Raw genomic sequence first — 16,924 nt, 5'->3', positions numbered from 1 at the left:
GTTTTCAAAGATAACGGCCAATGGCTCTGCAATCACAACCGCCAACTCCTTTAGCACTCTAGGGTGCAGCGCATCCGGCCCCATGAACTTGTGCACGTCCAGCTTTTCTAAATAGTCCTGAACCATTTCTTTCTCCACAGAGGGCTGGTCACCTCCTCCCCATGCTGTGCTGCCCAGTGCAGTAGTCTGGGAGCTGACCTTGTTCGTGAAGACAGAGGCAAAAAAAGCATTAAATACATTAGCTTTTTCCACATCCTCTGTCACTAGGTTGCCTCCCTCATTCAGTAAGGGGCCCACACTTTCCTTGACCTTCTTTTAGTTGCTAACACACCTGAAGAAACCGTTCTTGCTACATTTAACGTCCCTTGCTAGCTGCAACTCCAAGTGTGATTTGGCCTTCCTGATTTCGCTCCTGCATGCCTGAGCAATATTTTTATACTCCTCCCTGGTCATTTGTCCAGTCTTCCATTTCTTGTAAGCTTCTTTTTTGGGTTTAAGATCAGCAAGGATTTCACTGTTAAACCAAGCTGGTCGCCTGCCATATTTACTATTCTTTCTACACATCGGGATGGTTTGACTATTCCCAATCACCTTCCTCTCTTCCAATCAGTTTTGCTCATAATTTTTCTCAATTTGCCTAGCACATACTCTGAGTTTCTGTTTGTCTAATAACCCAGCACAGGAATTGCCCTAAAGAGCAAAGCAGTGATCCATCAACTCCAATATCCTGTCTCTGAGAATGGCTGAGACCTGATGTTTCAGGGAAGGTGCAAGAAGCCCTGCATGAGAGATGTGGAATAACTTATTCAAAGGGGAAGTATCTTTATAGCCTCTGCACGTCTCAGGTTGGCTTATGTTCTGAAGCAAGATGTATATCCCTTGTAAAAAAAATTACACTATTGAATGTAATTTTATATTTTTATTACCTGTGTGACTGTCTAATCCCTTTTAACTTATTATGCTCTTGGGCTCAATGACCTACTGTGGCAGTGAGTTCCACAGGCTAGTTACATGCTGGGAAAAATCATTTACTTTTATCAGTTTTAAACTTATCTTTCAATTTTGTTGACTGTGCCCTTGTACTTATATTATGAGAAAAGGTAAGAAGCTTGCCCGATTTACTTCTCTATACCATTTGTTATCGTTCAGGGGACTGGACTAGATGACCTATTGAGGGCCCTTTCAGTCATACACTTCTATGATTTTATATCATTGTCTCGTCCCCTTTATTTCATTTCCTGCATAAATTAAATAGTCCTCCTCTTTTTATTCGCTGCTGACAAAGAAGTTTCTTCAGGCCTCTAATTGTTATCTCCAGTCTCTGAGCCTCCTCTCTTTCTGCTCTAACTTTTTTTGTAGCTAGGATGACCAAAACCAAACACCATATTCCAGGTGAGAGCATGCCATTGATTCTGATTGGAATATTTTCTATATTATTCTCCATCCCATGTTTTATGCATGCTAATATTTTGCTATCTTTCTTGGCGGCGGCGGCGGCTGCGGCTGCATACTGGACAGGTCACTGTAGTGTCTAGGCTTTTTTCCTGAAGGGTTCCCTCAGTTAATTTAGAACCCAGCAATGTATGAAGAGTTTTGTGGCAAAATCTGCAGATTAAAAATCAGGGCTCAACTCCTTTTCCAGATAAATAAATTAAACAATACTTCTTTTTGCAAATACAGACTAACACGGCTGCTCCTCTGAAACCTCTCCTTGTATGGATTCTTCTGGCACCACGCTCCATTGTTAGCCTTTAGCTAAAAGGAAAACTGACCACTTATTCCCCTTATCATTTATTTACTTATATTGTGGTAGTGCCTAGAGCAGGGGCAGGCAAACTTTTTGGCCTGAGGGCTGCATCGGGTTTCTGAAATTGTATGGAGGGCCGGTTAGGGGAGACTGTGCCTCCCCAAACAGCCAGGCATGGCCCGGCCCCCGCCCCCTATCTCACCCCCCACTTATCGCCCCCTGACGGCCCCCCCAGGACTCCTTCCTCATCCAACCCCCCCGTTCCCTGACGGTCCCCTGCCTCATCCACCCCCCCCCGCTCTCAGTCCCCTGACTGCCCCCAGACCCCCCGCCGCCACATCCAACTCCCCCCTCTCCTTCCTGACTGCCTCCTTGAGACCCCTGCCCCATCCAACCACCCATTCTCCCTGACCGCCCCTGGACCCCTTGCCCCTAACTGCCCCCCACCACCCCATTCAACTCCCCCTCTCCTTCCTTACTGCCCCCACGGGACCCCTGCCCCCATTCAACCTCCGTTCCCTGCCCTCTGACCACCCTGACCCCTATCCACACCCCGACCACCCCCTGAACTCCCTTGCCGTCTATCCAACCCCCCCCACCACGTTGCCTGGAGCACCAGTGGCTGCAGCGCAGCTGCACCAAGACAGGCAGCTGTGCCGTGCAGCACAGAGCACTGGGTCAGGCTGGGCTCTGCAGCCACACCGCCCAGAGCATTGCGCTGCACGGCGGTGTGGCTGTGGGGAGGGAGGACAGCCTCCCGGGCCAGGAGCTCAGGAGCGGACATGGCCCACGGGCCATTGTTTGCCCACCTCTGACCTAGAGACTCCGGTCCATTGTGCTAGGTACTGTACAAATGAATGAAACAAAGAGTCCTTGCCCCAGAGCACTGAAAGTTTAATTTTATGACCAGGTTGATAAGCAGACAAATGTGGTGTGGAGGTTGGTCAAGAGGACAAGGTAACAGATGGGTATGTTTGCATAAATTAGAAGTCTCAGTGTCTAGCCAATACTAGACACTAGTAGTGATTAGTAGGCATCATGGCAAAAATAAATTTTAAAGAGGGATTTAAAAGAGGAGAAGGTGGTGGACTTACAAATTTTAACATGGAAAGCTTCCATGCACAACAGACTGTGTGGGGAAAAGCACAAAGATACTTATGGGAAAAGCAGGTAATCCGAGCTGGTATCAATAACATTGCAAGAAGAAATTTGATTTGACAGCTGGGGGGGACAAATGAGGGACGGGCTTACACAAGAAGACATCATTTGCATTGATGCTGACAAAAAACTTGACAACTGTTAGGCTGCCGGTACGTTGTGGCCACTGCCTATCACTAATATTATTTTATTGTTTCCTTTTACTCCCCCATCTATCTGCATCCATCCTTTGTCTCTTGTCTTAGGCTGACATTATAAACTCCTTGGGGCAGGGACCATCCTGTTGTACTGAGTTGTACAGCACCCAGCACTGTAGGGATCCTGGTCCATGACTAGGACTCCTCAGCACTACAGTTATGCAAATAATAAATAGCCGGAAGACGGTTGTGTTTGAAAAGGTGGAGAAGGGGGACCAGTAAAGGGACACAAAAAAGGAGGGTGAATAGGTCAGAAACACAGGACAGGAAGATAAACCTCTCAGCAGAATTTTGAATTAACATAATGAGGCCTGGGTTGGCAGTGTCAAGGCCAGAAAGGAAGAGATTACAGGAATCAAAGTGCAATGTGACAGTTGCTTTGACAAGAGCTTTGGCAGTATGTACCAGCCAAAAAAGCTGGATCTTTGAGAGGCTGTACAAGAAGAAGTGGCTAGATTTAGATACTGCCTGTATACATGGGTTGAAGGAGAAGGCGGAGTCAAAGATGACATGCAGACCATAGAGCTGAATGAGATGAAGGACTGTGGTAGTATTCACAGACAGAAAAAGGGAGAATGGGAAAAGATTATTATTAGCTCAGTTTTGGCCAAGCTGAGCTTAAATAATGGCTGGACACCTTACAAGGAGATGTCAGAAAGATAGCCTGAGAGGCAGGATTGGATAGAGGGAGACAGTTTATCAACAGACAAGTAGATCAGCACAAAGATGATAATTAAATCTATGCTTATGCATAAGAGCACCTAGAAATAGTATAAAAAGAAAAGGAGTACTTGTGGCACCTTAGAGACTAACGAATTTATTTGAGCATAAGCTTTCGTGAGCTACAGCTCACTTCATCGGATGAATTCAGTGGAAAATACAGTGGGGAGATTTATATACATAGAGAACATGAAACAATGGGTGTTATCATACACACTGTAACCAGAGTGATCACTTAAGGTGAGCTATTACCAGCAGGAGAGTGGCGGGAGGGACCTTTTGTAGTGATAATCAAGGTGGGCCATTTCCAGCAGTGTGCAGACAGAAGAAAGGAGAGGAACAAGGATAAAGCCTTGGGAAATGCCCACAGAGAAGGGTGTAAGACATTGAAGACGTTGAAGAAGATATGAGGGAGAGAGAACCATAAGAAGATAGGAGACTGAAAGTTCGAGAAGGACCCTATTTAAAGGCCTTGATATTTGGCTGAGAAGAGGTAATTAGTGAAAGCAATTTGGGTGAAGTGGACAGGGTAGAAACCAAAGTGTGTGAAAGATGGAAACAAACCTCTCTCATTTGAGAGGATCTGGACATGGAGCATATTTTCAGAGAAGATCAGGTGAATCAAGAGTCTGATAGTTTTAGGGAAACACTGCAAAACTTTCCTCTTCAAAAAAGTCTTTATACCATAGCAAGAATGGTGCCAAACATCAGAGGGGTAGCTGTGTTAGTCTGTATCCACAAAAAACAACGAGGATACTTGGCACCATGCAAGGCACCGAATTTAGCCATACAAAGTGGAAATTCATCAACTTCATGAAAAAACTCACACAGATACAGACAGACATCATCTTCCTGTCCAAGTGCAAACAGATGGATATCATTAATGGCTATTAGCCAGGATGGGTAAGGAATGGTGTCCCTAGCCTCTGTTTGTCAGAGGGTGGAGATGGATGGCAGGAGAGAGACCACTTAATCATTACCTGTTATGTTCACTCCCTCTGGAGCACCTGACATTGGCCACTGTCAGCAGACAGGATACTGGGCTGGATGGACCTTTGGTCTGATCCAGTATGGCCGTTCTTATGTTCTTACCAAATGGACTGAAGGTAAAAAATCCATTGCAATCGACATACTACACTGACTATGGTGAGAGACTGTGCCACACACCCTCAAAGAAACTGAGGAACCACCTGATCAGCATCCTGTACAGCAAACAGGAGCAGATCAAAAATGAGCTCTCCAAACTGGAGACTCTCATACAAAACCAGCCTTCCACACAAACTACTGCGTAGCTGGACTTTACAAAAATGAGATAAGCCATTTACAATGCACACTTCACTTCTCTACGGAGAAAAGAGGACAGTAAACTATCTGAATTCCTACATGCCACAGGGGGCTACAACGCTAGTACCCTTAACTCACCTAACAATATTGTTAATCTATCCAACCACATACGTAGCCCGGCAGAAGAGTCTGTCCTACCTCAGGGACTCTCTTTCTGCCCCACCACCCCCACGCACATAATACAGTTCTGCGGTGATCTAGAAGCCTACTTTCGCCATTTATGACTCAAGGAATATTTTCAACACACCACTGAACCCTGCACTGACCCACAGGAACCCTCCTACCGACACTACAAAAAGAAGAATTCTGCATGGCTCCTCCTGAAGGTCGAAATGACAGACTGGACTTCTACATAGAGAGCTTCTGCAGACGTTTCACAGGCTAAAATTGTTAACAAACAGCATCACTTGCCCCATAACCTCAGCTGTACAGAACGCAACGCCATCCACAGCCTCAGAAACAACTCTGACATTATAATTAAAGGGGATGACAAAGGAGATGCTGTAGTCATCATGAACAGGTTGGATTATGAACTGGAAGCTTCCAGGCAACTCTCCAACACCACATTCTACAGGCCACTATCCTCCAATCCCACTGAGGAGTACCAAAAGAAACTACACCATCTGCCCAAGAAACTCCCTGCTATAGCACAGGAACCAATCTACACAGACACACCCCTAGAACCATAAACAGAGGTATTCTATCTGCTACCCAAGTTCCATAAACCTGGAACTCCTGGAAGCCCCATCATCTCAGGCATTGGCTCTCTTACGGCAGGATTATCTGGCTATTTGGACTCTCTCCTCAAACCCTACACTACCAGCACTCCTAGCTATCTTCGAGACACCACCGACTTCCTGAGGAAACGACAATGCATTGGTGATCTTCCTGAAAACACCATCCTGGCCACCATGGATGTAGAAGCTCTTTACACCAATATTCCACATGAGGATGGACTACAAGCTGTCAGGAACAGTATCCCCGATAATGTCATGGCAAACCTGGTGGCTGAACTTGGTGACTTTGTCCTCACCCACAACTATTTCAGATTTGGGGACAACTTATACCTTCAAGTCAGAGGCACTGCTATGGATACCCACATGGTCCCACAGTATGCCAACATTTTTATGGCTACTTAGAACAACACTTCCTCAGCTCTTGTCCCCTAACACTCCTCCTTTACTTGTGCTACATCATATGGACCCACGGGAAGGAGAACCTTGAAGAATTCTATCTGGATTTCAACAATTTCCACCCCACCATCAACCTCAGCCTGGACCAGTCCATACAAGAGATCCACTTCCTGGACACTACAGTGCAAATAAATGATGGTCACATAAACACCACCCTATACTGGAAACCTACTGACCGCTATACTTACCTACATGCCTCCAGCTTCCATCCCGGACACATCATAAGAACATAAGAATGGCCATACTGGGTCAGACAAAAGGTCCATCCAGCCCAGTACCCTGTCTACCGACAGTGGCCAATGCCAGGTGCCCCAGAGGGAGTGAACCTAACAGGTAATGATCTGGTGATCTCTCTCCTGCCATCCATCTCCACCCTCGCCAAACAGAGGCTAGGGACACCATTCCTTACCCATCCTGGCTAGTAGCCATTAATGGACTTAACCTCCATGAATTTATCCAGTTCTCTTTTAAACCCTATTATAGTCCTAGCCTTCACAACCTCCTCAGGCAAGGAGTTCCACAGGTTGACTGTGTGCTGAGTGAAGAACTTCCTTTTATTTGTTTTAAACCTGCTACCCATTAATTTCATTTGGTGGCCCCTACTTCTTATATTATGGGAACAAGTAAATAACTTTTCCTTATTCACTTTCTCCACACCACTCATGATTTTATAGACCTCTATCATATCCCCCTTAGTCACCTCTTTTCCAAGCTGAAAAGTCCTAGCCTCTTTAATCTCTCCTCATATGGGACCCATTCCAAAGCCCTCAGCATTTTATTTGCCCTTTTCTGAACCTTTTCTAATGCCAGTATATCTTTTTTGAGATGAGGGGACACATCTGTACGCAGTATTCAAGATGTGGGCGTACCATGGATTTACATAAGGGCAATAAAATATTCTCCGATATCACACGATCCATTGTCTAGCCAAGCCCTAAAATATAACCGCATTTGCTCCAATCCCTCAGACAGAGACAAACACCTACAAGATCTTTACCAAGCATCTTAAAACTACAATACCCACTTGGGGACGTGAGAAAACAGATTGACAGAGCGAGACAGGTATCCAGAAGTCACCTACTACAGGACAGACCCAACAAGGAAAATAACAGAACATCACTGGCCATCACGTACAGCCCCCAACTAAAACCTCTCCAGCACATCATCAACGATCTACAACCTATTCTGGAAAACGATCTCTCACTCTCACAGATCTTGGGAGGCAGGCCAATCCTTGCTTCCAGACAGCCCCCCAACCTGAAGCAAATACTCACCAGCAACTACACACCACACCACAGAAACACTAACCCAGGAACCAATCCCTGTAACAAATCCCATTGCCTACTCTGTTCCCATATCTACTCTAGAGACACCATCATAGGACCCAAGCACATCAGCCACACCATCGGGGCTCATTCACCTGCACACCTACCAATGTGATATATGCCATCATGTGCCAGCAATGCCCCTCTGCCATGTACATTGGCCAAACTGGACAGTCTCTATGTAAAAGAATAAATGGACACAAATCAGACATCAGGAATAGTAACATAGAAAAGCCAGTAGGAGAACACTTCAATCTCCCTGGACATTCAATAACAGATTTAAAAGTAGTCATCCTTCAAAGAGAAATTGCAGAGCTACAATTCATTTGCAAACTTAACACCATTAATTTGGGCTTGAATACAGACTGGGAGAGGCTGGCTCACTACAAACACAATTTTCCCTCTCTTGGTATTGACACCTCCTCATCAATTATTGGGAGTGGACCACACCCACCCTGACTAAATTGGCCTTGTCAACACTGGTTCTCCACTTGTAAGGTAACTCCCTTCTGTTCATGTGCCAGTATATATATTTATGCCAGTATCTGTAATTTTCACTCCATGCATCTGAAGAAGGGGGTTTTTTACCCACGAAACCTTAGGCCCAAATAAATCTGCTAGTCTTTAAGGTGCCATCGGACTCCTCATAGCAAGAATGACATCCAGAGTATCAATATAGAATCATAGAATATCAGGGTTGGAAGGGACCTCAGGAGGCCATCTAGTCCAACCCTCTGCTCAAAGCAGGACCAATCCCCAACTAAATCAACCCAGCCAGGGCTTTGTCAAGCCTGACCTTAAAAATATCTAAGGAAGGAGAGTCCACCACCTCCCAATGCACAGCTACAGACTAGGGACCGAATGGCTAGGCAGCAGTTCTGCGGAAAAGGACCTAGGGGTGACAGTGGACGAGAAGCTGGATATGAGTCAGCAGTGTGCCCTTGTTGCCAACAAGGCCAATGGCATTTTGGGATGTATAAGTAGGGGCATAGCGAGCAGACTGAGGGACGTGATCGTTCCCCTCTATTCGACATTGGTGAGGCCTCATCTGGAGTACTGTGTCCAGTTTTGGGCCCCACACTTCAAGAAGGATGTGGATAAATTGGAGAGAGTCCAGCGAAGGGCAACAAAAATGATTAGGGGACTGGAACACATGAGTTATGAGGAGAGGCTGAGGGAGCTGGGATTGTTTAGCCTGCAGAAGAGAAGAATGAGGGGGGATTTGATAGCTGCTTTCAACTACCTGAAAGGGGGTTCCAAAGAGGATGGCTCTAGACTGTTCTCAATGGTAGCAGATGACAGAACGAGGAGTAATGGTCTCAAGTTGCAGTGGGGGAGGTTTAGATTGGATATTAGGAAAAACTTTTTCACTAAGAGGGTGGTGAAACACTGGAATGCGTTACCTAGGGAGGTGGTAGAATCTCCTTCCTTAGAGGTTTTTAAGGTCAGGCTTGACAAAGCCCTGGCTGGGATGATTTAACTGGGAATTGGTCCTGCTTTGAGCAGGGGGTTGGACTAGATGACCTTCTGGGGTCCCTTCCAACCCTGATATTCAACTGGATAATCCCATTCCAGTGTTTCACCACCCTCCTAGTGAAAAAGTTTTTCCTAATATCCAACCTAAACTTCCCGCACTGCAACTTGAGACCATTACTCCTCGTTCTGTCATCAGCTACCACTGAGAACAGTCTAGATCCATTCTCTTTGGAACACCCTTTCAGGTAGTTGAAAGCAGCTATCAAATCCCCCCTCATTCTTCTCTTCTGCAGACTAAACAATCCCAGGTCCCTCAGTCTCTCCTCATAAGTCATGTGCTCCAGTCCCCTAATCATTTTTGTTGCCCTCTGCTGGACTCTTTCCACATCCTTCTTGTAGTGTGGGGCCCAAACTGGAAACAGTACTCCAGATGAGGCCTCACCAATGTCGAATAGAGGAGAAAGATCACATCCCTCGATCTGCTGGCAATGCCCCTACTTATACAGCCCAAAATGCCATTGGCCTTCTTGGCAACAAGGGCACACTGTTGACTCATATCCAGCTTCTCGTCCCCTGTAACCTCTAGGTCCTTTTCTGCAGAACTGCTGCCGAGCCATTCGGTCCCTAGTCTGTAGCGGTGCATGAGATTCTTCTGTCCTAAGTGCAGGGCTCTGCACTTGTCCTTGTTGAACCTCATCAGATTTCTTTTCGCCCAATCCTCTAATTTGTCTAGCGCCCTCTGTATCCTATCCCCACATACCTCAAACATCCCCCTCAACTAACAAATCAACCAATCAACCTCACCCTAGCAAGAGCCTTTACCCCAAACAGAGAGGAGAGCCACAGACTTCAATAAATCCATTTGGGACTTTCTTATTACCGTTGATTTTACATGAATGGGTCTCAGATACTATGGTGATGATCGATTGCTCAGATAGACAGACAGAGATCACGGCAACAATTGCAAATGGCACGTTCAATTATGTGGGCGGAGCAAGGGAGATGGGACAGTGGTTGAGGAGGCAGGTAGGGTCAAGGGTTACTTTTTATGATAGGGAAGATTAAGCTGTGCTTATGTTGTAAAGGGAAGAAGCCTGGAGAAAGTGAGAGATTCAAGAGAAGGGCAAGGGAGGAGATGAGAGCGTAGGTGAAGGAGATAAGCAAGCAGGAAGCAATGGGGTCACTCAGGCAGGTCTACAGGTTAGAGGAGAACAGGCAAGAAGCCTCAACTTCATTGATAGAGAGGGGATAAAGGGATGAATAGGGCAGAGGAGGTCCTGTCAGATCTTGAAACCCGGGAAAAGCTGCACTAAAGCAAGTCACGGTGCAAAAGTGTCTACACCAGGGGCTTGCACAACTATAGCTACACAGTCTGATGGCTGAAATCCCAGTGCAGAAAAGGAAATAATTTCCTTATACCCTTCTTTGACAAACTACATCAAAGGCTCTTTGAAAGTCCTAACAAACAATGGAAATCAGTTCCCTTGTAACCACCATTTTGTCAACATCCTCAAAAATTTCAAACATTGAAGAGACCTGATTCTCCTTTACAGAAGCCAATTTTTCTCTATCACACCATGTCCACATACGTGTTTTATAATAACCATTTCAGCCAAACAGGTATCCCTAATCCTCTGACTGACAGAAGCTGTGACTGTATGACAGTGGATGGATCACTGGACAATTGCCCTGTTCTACTAATTCCCTCTGAAGCTTCTGGCATCAGCCACTGTCAGAGACAGAATACTGGGCTAGATGGACCGTTGGTCTGACTCAGTGTGGCCATTCTTATGTTCTTTAATCTTCCTAGTACCATAGAAAAGTGAATTAGTCTGGAATTACAAAAAGAAACCTTGGAAACTGTAAAAAAACAAAACAAAAAACAAAAAACACACCCCATGTGTCCATCCACCCGCCTGCCTTCCACCAGACTATCCCGGCATTCTCATCCACACCCAGATGCACACCCACCCATCCACACCCACCCATCCACCGCCAGGCCACCCTGCAAGCCTGCCACACGCTACCAAGTCACACCCATGTGCCCATCCACACACCCATCTGCTGCCAGGCCACTCCTGAGTGACAGACTGTGAGCTCACCAGGCTGCCCCCACAGGCCAATGCACCTGCGACCAGGCCACCCCATATGCCTGATTATCCATCCCCAGGCTGTCATAGAATCATAGAATATCACGGTTGGAAGGGACCTCAGGAGGTCATCTAGTCCAACCCCCTGCTCAAAGCAGGACCAATCCCCAACTAAATCATCCCCAGCCATCTGCTTCCAGGCCACCCCCAGATGATTCCCTGCCTGCTGCCAGGCTGCTCCCACCTGCCAGGCCACCCACGCATGTCCACCCACCCCAAGTATTCCCACCCACCTACCTACCACCAGGCCACACCTGCATGTCTGCCAACTGCCATACCACCCCCGCATGCCTGCACATCTGAAACCCAGATGCCCCTGCCCACATGCCCGCTCACTACCCCCCACCACCAGGCCACACCTGCATGTCCACCCACACATGCACTGCCAAGCCACTCCACAGGCCAGCCCAATATATCAGGCGTATTCTCACAATATATTCCTTAACTAGTTCTGTAGGACACAAGTACAATGGTCACCATCTCTCAGTTCTTACACAAACAGCATACCACTTCAATGTCCCTAGCCTTGCAGATCTCACTGTATCTAATGTTTGTAAATTACAAATTACACTCTAAACAGCCAGGATTGGCATGTCCTGAATTATGGAGACACTTAGGGAATCTGAAAAGTGAGCGCTTAAGATTCCTGTGATCTTGATATAGAAGCCCTCAGCTGATGTCTTGGAAATGTCATAGCAGGGAGACCTCAAAAGAGAAAGTTCACATGATCATTGAAATTCATTCAGCATTTGTACTCCTACGACTTTCCAGTACTCTGATGTTTGCTAAATTTAAAGTCTCCTTAAGAAATCCCAATGTCATAAGCTGTGATTGTTCTCAATCACTGGCAGGAACATCTGCAGAACATGTTCTCCAATAATGGTGGGATAGGGGCTTGCAATTCCCCATAAATGGAGAGCTTGAGTGTCAGGAGGTCTCCAAACACTGTAGTAATCTTATAAAGATTTAATGATTCCTTAAAGCATAGCACCCAAACCATCTAAGATTCCCTAACCAATGAGTGCCTATGGACTGCTAAGGACCTGCAGAGCTAATCTCTTAGAACCCCTCAAAGCCACCTGTTAGGTAGCCAGAAGATAGAGAAGAGCTAAGTATAAGACAAGTACCAGAGGCAGCACCATTCAAAGCTTTACTGGGCTTTCATCAGAATTAAAAAACAAACAACACACAAAAGTTTGACAACAGAACCAAGTGTCCAATGAGCCCATTAGGGTCAGAACCAGTTCAAACCCTGCACTGTGATCAGGTTCAAAAGCAAACCATTCACCATTCATGGACAGTCAAGAGCAGAAATTGCAGCACACATTCCCCCAAACCCAACCCTGTTTTATCAATGACTCTGTGCATGTTCTGGGGGCTTCACAGATCTCTGTGTTCTAATATATGGCATTTCGCCGAAGCCCCCAGAAGATATTGTAGGGGCTGCTTTCAGCCCACCACAGAGCCTCCAGTCTCCACTCACTCCTCTATTCAGACCAAACCAGCTCACTAACTTTCCCGACTCACCACCCCATGGACCAGAAACTCAAAAAGTTTGCTTTTCGTAGCTTTGCGAGCCCCTCCTGTAACTTCATCTGTAGCCATCAGGGTCTGCTCAGCCTCTCTCACTCTCTCTCTTCCTCTTTCTTTCCCTTTTCTGCCTTTTTCTCCAACTCTCCCCTCTGAGTCCTGCTGGGCTCTCACACTTCTAATAGAGCTGAGTGGGGAGGGGGCCCCTTCAGGGCTTTCCTGACGGCCCACTCACGCTAATCCTCAGCTGCTGCATTCCTCAACTGATAAGCCAGAAATAGTTTGTGCTGCCGGGTTCTCTGTGTTTACTCTGCAGGGACAGAAAATCCAGCTTTTTAAACCTCTCTGTCCAAACAACAGAGATAAGCAGGAGGCAAACTGAAAACACGTCTGAGCTTTTTAGTAGCAGTACGGCAACCTCTCCTCCTCAGCATGAGGGGATGGCAGATTCTGAGCAATGGGATGGGGGGGCAGGGCTTCGGCAATGACAAGAAACTCAGTCCTCACAGAGAGATTTTTCCAGTTGGAAAATGCACCAAGCAAGCAGTGAGAAACAATGGCTTTCCCCTGCTCCCACTACTCCTCCTGCACTGTATTTCCAGGCCTTTTCCCCAGAGACCTGGCAGGCAGCACACACAAACATTCACTGGCAGCATTTCCAGCAAATGAGACTGAGAACTAAGCCCTTTAGACAAGAAAGAGAAATAGCAGGAGAGAGAGAGCTGGGAAGAGTGAGTGTGTGTGTGTGTAAGAAAGAGTGTGAGAACGTGTGTGTGTGTGTGTGTGTGTGTGTGTGTGATAGAGAGAGACAGAACAGAAAAAGGACACAGAGAAGGGGAGTCTGTGAAAAAAGGAGTGGATGTAGCATAGAGCTAGTGACTGAGGCATGCTGCTTGATTTGCTGCTCCCCTTCTACAATGCCCCCATAACCTTGCCAGGGTGACCGGCCCTTATTCTTACATACTAGAGTGACAGACACCTCAAAGGTGATTGATGGGCACAAACAATAACACCATGCGTGCCATTAAGCATAAATATCAAGCCAGGTGTAACAAAAAGCCTAATGTAAACAAGAATCATAGAATCATAGAATCACAGAATATCAGGGTTGGAAGGGACCCCAGAAGGTCATCTAGTCCAACCCCCTGCTCAAAGCAGGACCAATTCCCAGTTAAATCATCCCAGCCAGGGCTTTGTCAAGCCTGACCTTAAAAACCTCTAAGGAAGGAGATTCTACCACCTCCCTAGGTAACGCATTCCAGTGTTTCACCACCCTCTTAGTGAAAAAGTTTTTCCTAATATCCAATCTAAACCTCCCCCACTGCAACTTGAGACCATTACTGCTCGTTCTGTCATCTGCTACCATTGAGAACAGTCTAGAGCCATCCTCTTTGGAACCCCCTTTCAGGTAGTTGAAAGCAGTTATCAAATCCCCCCTCATTCTTCTCTTCTGCAGGCTAAACAATCCCAGCTCCCTCAGCCTCTCCTCATAACTCATGTGTTCCAGTCCCCTAATCATTTTTGTTGAAAGCATGTCTTCCCTAGGAAATAAAAGCTGCATACTATGGGAAACATGGAGTATACCTGCCACGCCCAGTTAAGTGAAAAAGAAGAGATGGGTAAAGTAAAAAGACATTGACTATGGATTTTACATATGTATGCAGTGTTGTTGTAGCCATATCAACTCCAGGACATTAGAGTGACAAGGTGGCTGAGGTAATATAGATTTTACAGCCCATTTCATACTGCAGATGCCCTAAGACTTCACCCAGCAAATGAGTTAGACACTGGCAATTCAGTGACTGTAGACAGACATAGCAGCCATTCCCTACTCAGCAGGGCTGGCTCTTCCATAATGGTAGAATGGACAGTGGTGGCCTGGGGCAGCAATCTGCTTACTGACTGCTTCTTGCATGTCTGCAGCTTGTGAAGGGTTGACATTCTGCTGTTTGCCTACCACAGCAATACAGGAGATGTTGCCAGGTTACAAGAGGGGTTTATCCTATTCTTCAGCTGGAGATTCTTGTTTAGGGGCTAAGAATTGTCTGGTCAGACTATGAGCAGGGAAATTACCTGATCTCAAATATATCACTGCCTAGACCATTGTACTGAGAACCAAACCCACAGAGGAAATACTGGTTTCAGAGTAACAGCCGTGTTAGTCTGTATTCGCAAAAAGAAAAGGAGTACTTGTGGCACCTTAGAGACTAACTAATTTATCTGAGCATAAGCTTTCGTGAGCTACAGCTCACTTCATCGGCTGCATTTTATCGGAACTTTCCACAGTATGCATCCGATGAAGTGAGCTGTAGCTCACGAAAGCTTATGCTCAAATAAATTGGTTAGTCTCTAAGGTGCCATAAGTACTCCTTTTCTTTTTAGAGGAAATACTGAGTAAGCTGGAACTGAGCAGCAAGTCACAGGCATCTCTGGGTTAATGTATCAATTCCCCAAATCCCTCAGGCCCTCACATACAGGGGAAATAGGACTTCTTAACTCTTCAGCGTGGCCCTAACCCAAGCACTAGTACCCAGGGATCTCTGCAGGAATACCAGAAATGCTAGGAAGATGGGATCTTCTGTCAACTAGCTCTCTCAGAAGGAACCTGCCCAGCAGACCAGCATGTCTTCATCCAGCAGATCACCCATTCCTGAGATATTGTCTGTGGCTTAGACAAAACACACCCGTGATCTGGTTTCAGACAACTGTGTGTCTCCTCCATTTTTGGTGAGGCAGCATCTGGCTTGTATCTCTTCAGTCTCATCTCCCTTTCAGGTCCCAAAAGCATACTGAAATGCATGGGCCATCCTTTCTAGCCCTTTGTCTAGCCCTTTGTGGTAGCACAACAAACACTGCCAAGTCCTCATCACAAAACACATCCATCTCTGGTTGCTGCCATCTTTGGGGAAATCACCAACTTCAGTAGCAATAGGATTATTGAAACATCTCTCTCTAAAGGTATTCCTATTATTTCTAATTTGGATCCCAATTAGTGCCCATTTTATAAATCACTATACCAATAACTAACACAGAGTTAATTAACCAAATCCAGACTGGATGCCTTCCTGTAAGATACATTAGCTAACGAGTGACTGGACTCAATGCAGGGGTAATAGGGTGAAATATACTGGTCTGTGCTATCCAGGAGGTCAGACTATATGATCTAACGGTCCCTTGTGGCCTTAAACTCTATGAATCTATTAACAATTCCAGCCTCAGAGAGATCACAATATGAAATAGATATAAAAATCTCCTAATTCATTCCCATCTTCTGTATGATTGGATGGGAGCTATAATAAATAACCCTTCTAATATAGTCTCCCCCTTATATAATCAAATATATCTAAACAAAAAAGATAAATACATCATTTACACAGACAGACACACAAATATACAGGCAGATACAAAGGCTCAACACACACAGAGGATATTAAAACTGCTGTCACTCAGCCACACGGCAAGACATGAGGTTGCAAAGACACAGCTCTCCAGAATCAGCCTAGCTGATGTAAGAAAAGACATTTATTGTCTAGCTCCTCTGTTTCAGGTGTTTATAGCACTCCCACAAGTTTATGATAGACCTTCATCCCAATGCCACAAAAAGCAGAACCTCATCCAAATCTATTTATCATAAACGCACCCCAATCCCTACTCAGCCCCCGTCACTGTAGTATTTGAGCAATGAATGTGTGAAAGGAGTGTCTTGTGGTGTAGGGCTACGCCTTGCCTCAGCCAGTGCTGGCTGCTGCAGCAGTCAAAACAGGAATCCCCCTTAATGTCCCCCCATCTCTCCTTCAGTCACTGAAGCACCAACAGCACCAAATGGCAACGGCTTTTCTCCCAGCAGTGCAGGCAGGGAGAGCCAGGGAGCAGGAGCTAGTGGTCCCACAGCTGGAGCACAAAGGCAGCCTGGGCCCCTGACCTGTGGTGAGCCTGGAGCCGGGATGTGCTGTACACATTCCTTCCCAGCAGGACGCTGCCTGTGAGCACTGGGGTCCCTGGAGCAGATGAGAGCCAGCAGAAGGAAGTGAGCATGCTCAGTGAGCAAACTCTCTCTGTGAAGGTCAGCCCCTGGCCTAGCTGC

At 46.2% G+C, this 16,924-nt stretch overlaps 1 protein-coding gene across 16 annotated transcripts in view; it reads right to left on the bottom strand.

The window, feature by feature from the left end:
- The window catches only part of SMARCD3 (SWI/SNF related BAF chromatin remodeling complex subunit D3), a 225,019-nt gene that overhangs the window by 121,852 nt on the left and 86,243 nt on the right, over positions 1-16,924 (bottom strand). Inside the window, exon 1 of one of the 16 annotated variants that reach the window (XM_078851904.1) lies at positions 16,763-16,808. The exons of 11 other annotated variants lie outside the window; for them this stretch is intronic. Coding sequence is in view for 4 of the 5 variants with exons in the window: in XM_078851906.1 (XP_078708032.1) it covers positions 12,838-12,915 (78 nt within the window). In the remaining variant the exon portion in view is untranslated. Of the gene's footprint in view, positions 1-12,837; positions 13,155-16,762; positions 16,809-16,924 lie in introns of those variants that run through there. 4 more of the 16 variants (XM_078851906.1, XM_078851905.1, XM_073335003.2 and 1 more) reach the window with 4 other exon arrangements.

Source organism: Lepidochelys kempii, chromosome 2 (genome assembly GCF_965140285.1).
Source record: "Lepidochelys kempii isolate rLepKem1 chromosome 2, rLepKem1.hap1, whole genome shotgun sequence".
In the NCBI taxonomy this organism is placed as follows: Eukaryota; Metazoa; Chordata; order Testudines; family Cheloniidae; genus Lepidochelys; species Lepidochelys kempii.
This window is presented reverse-complemented; position numbering and strand designations above follow the sequence as displayed.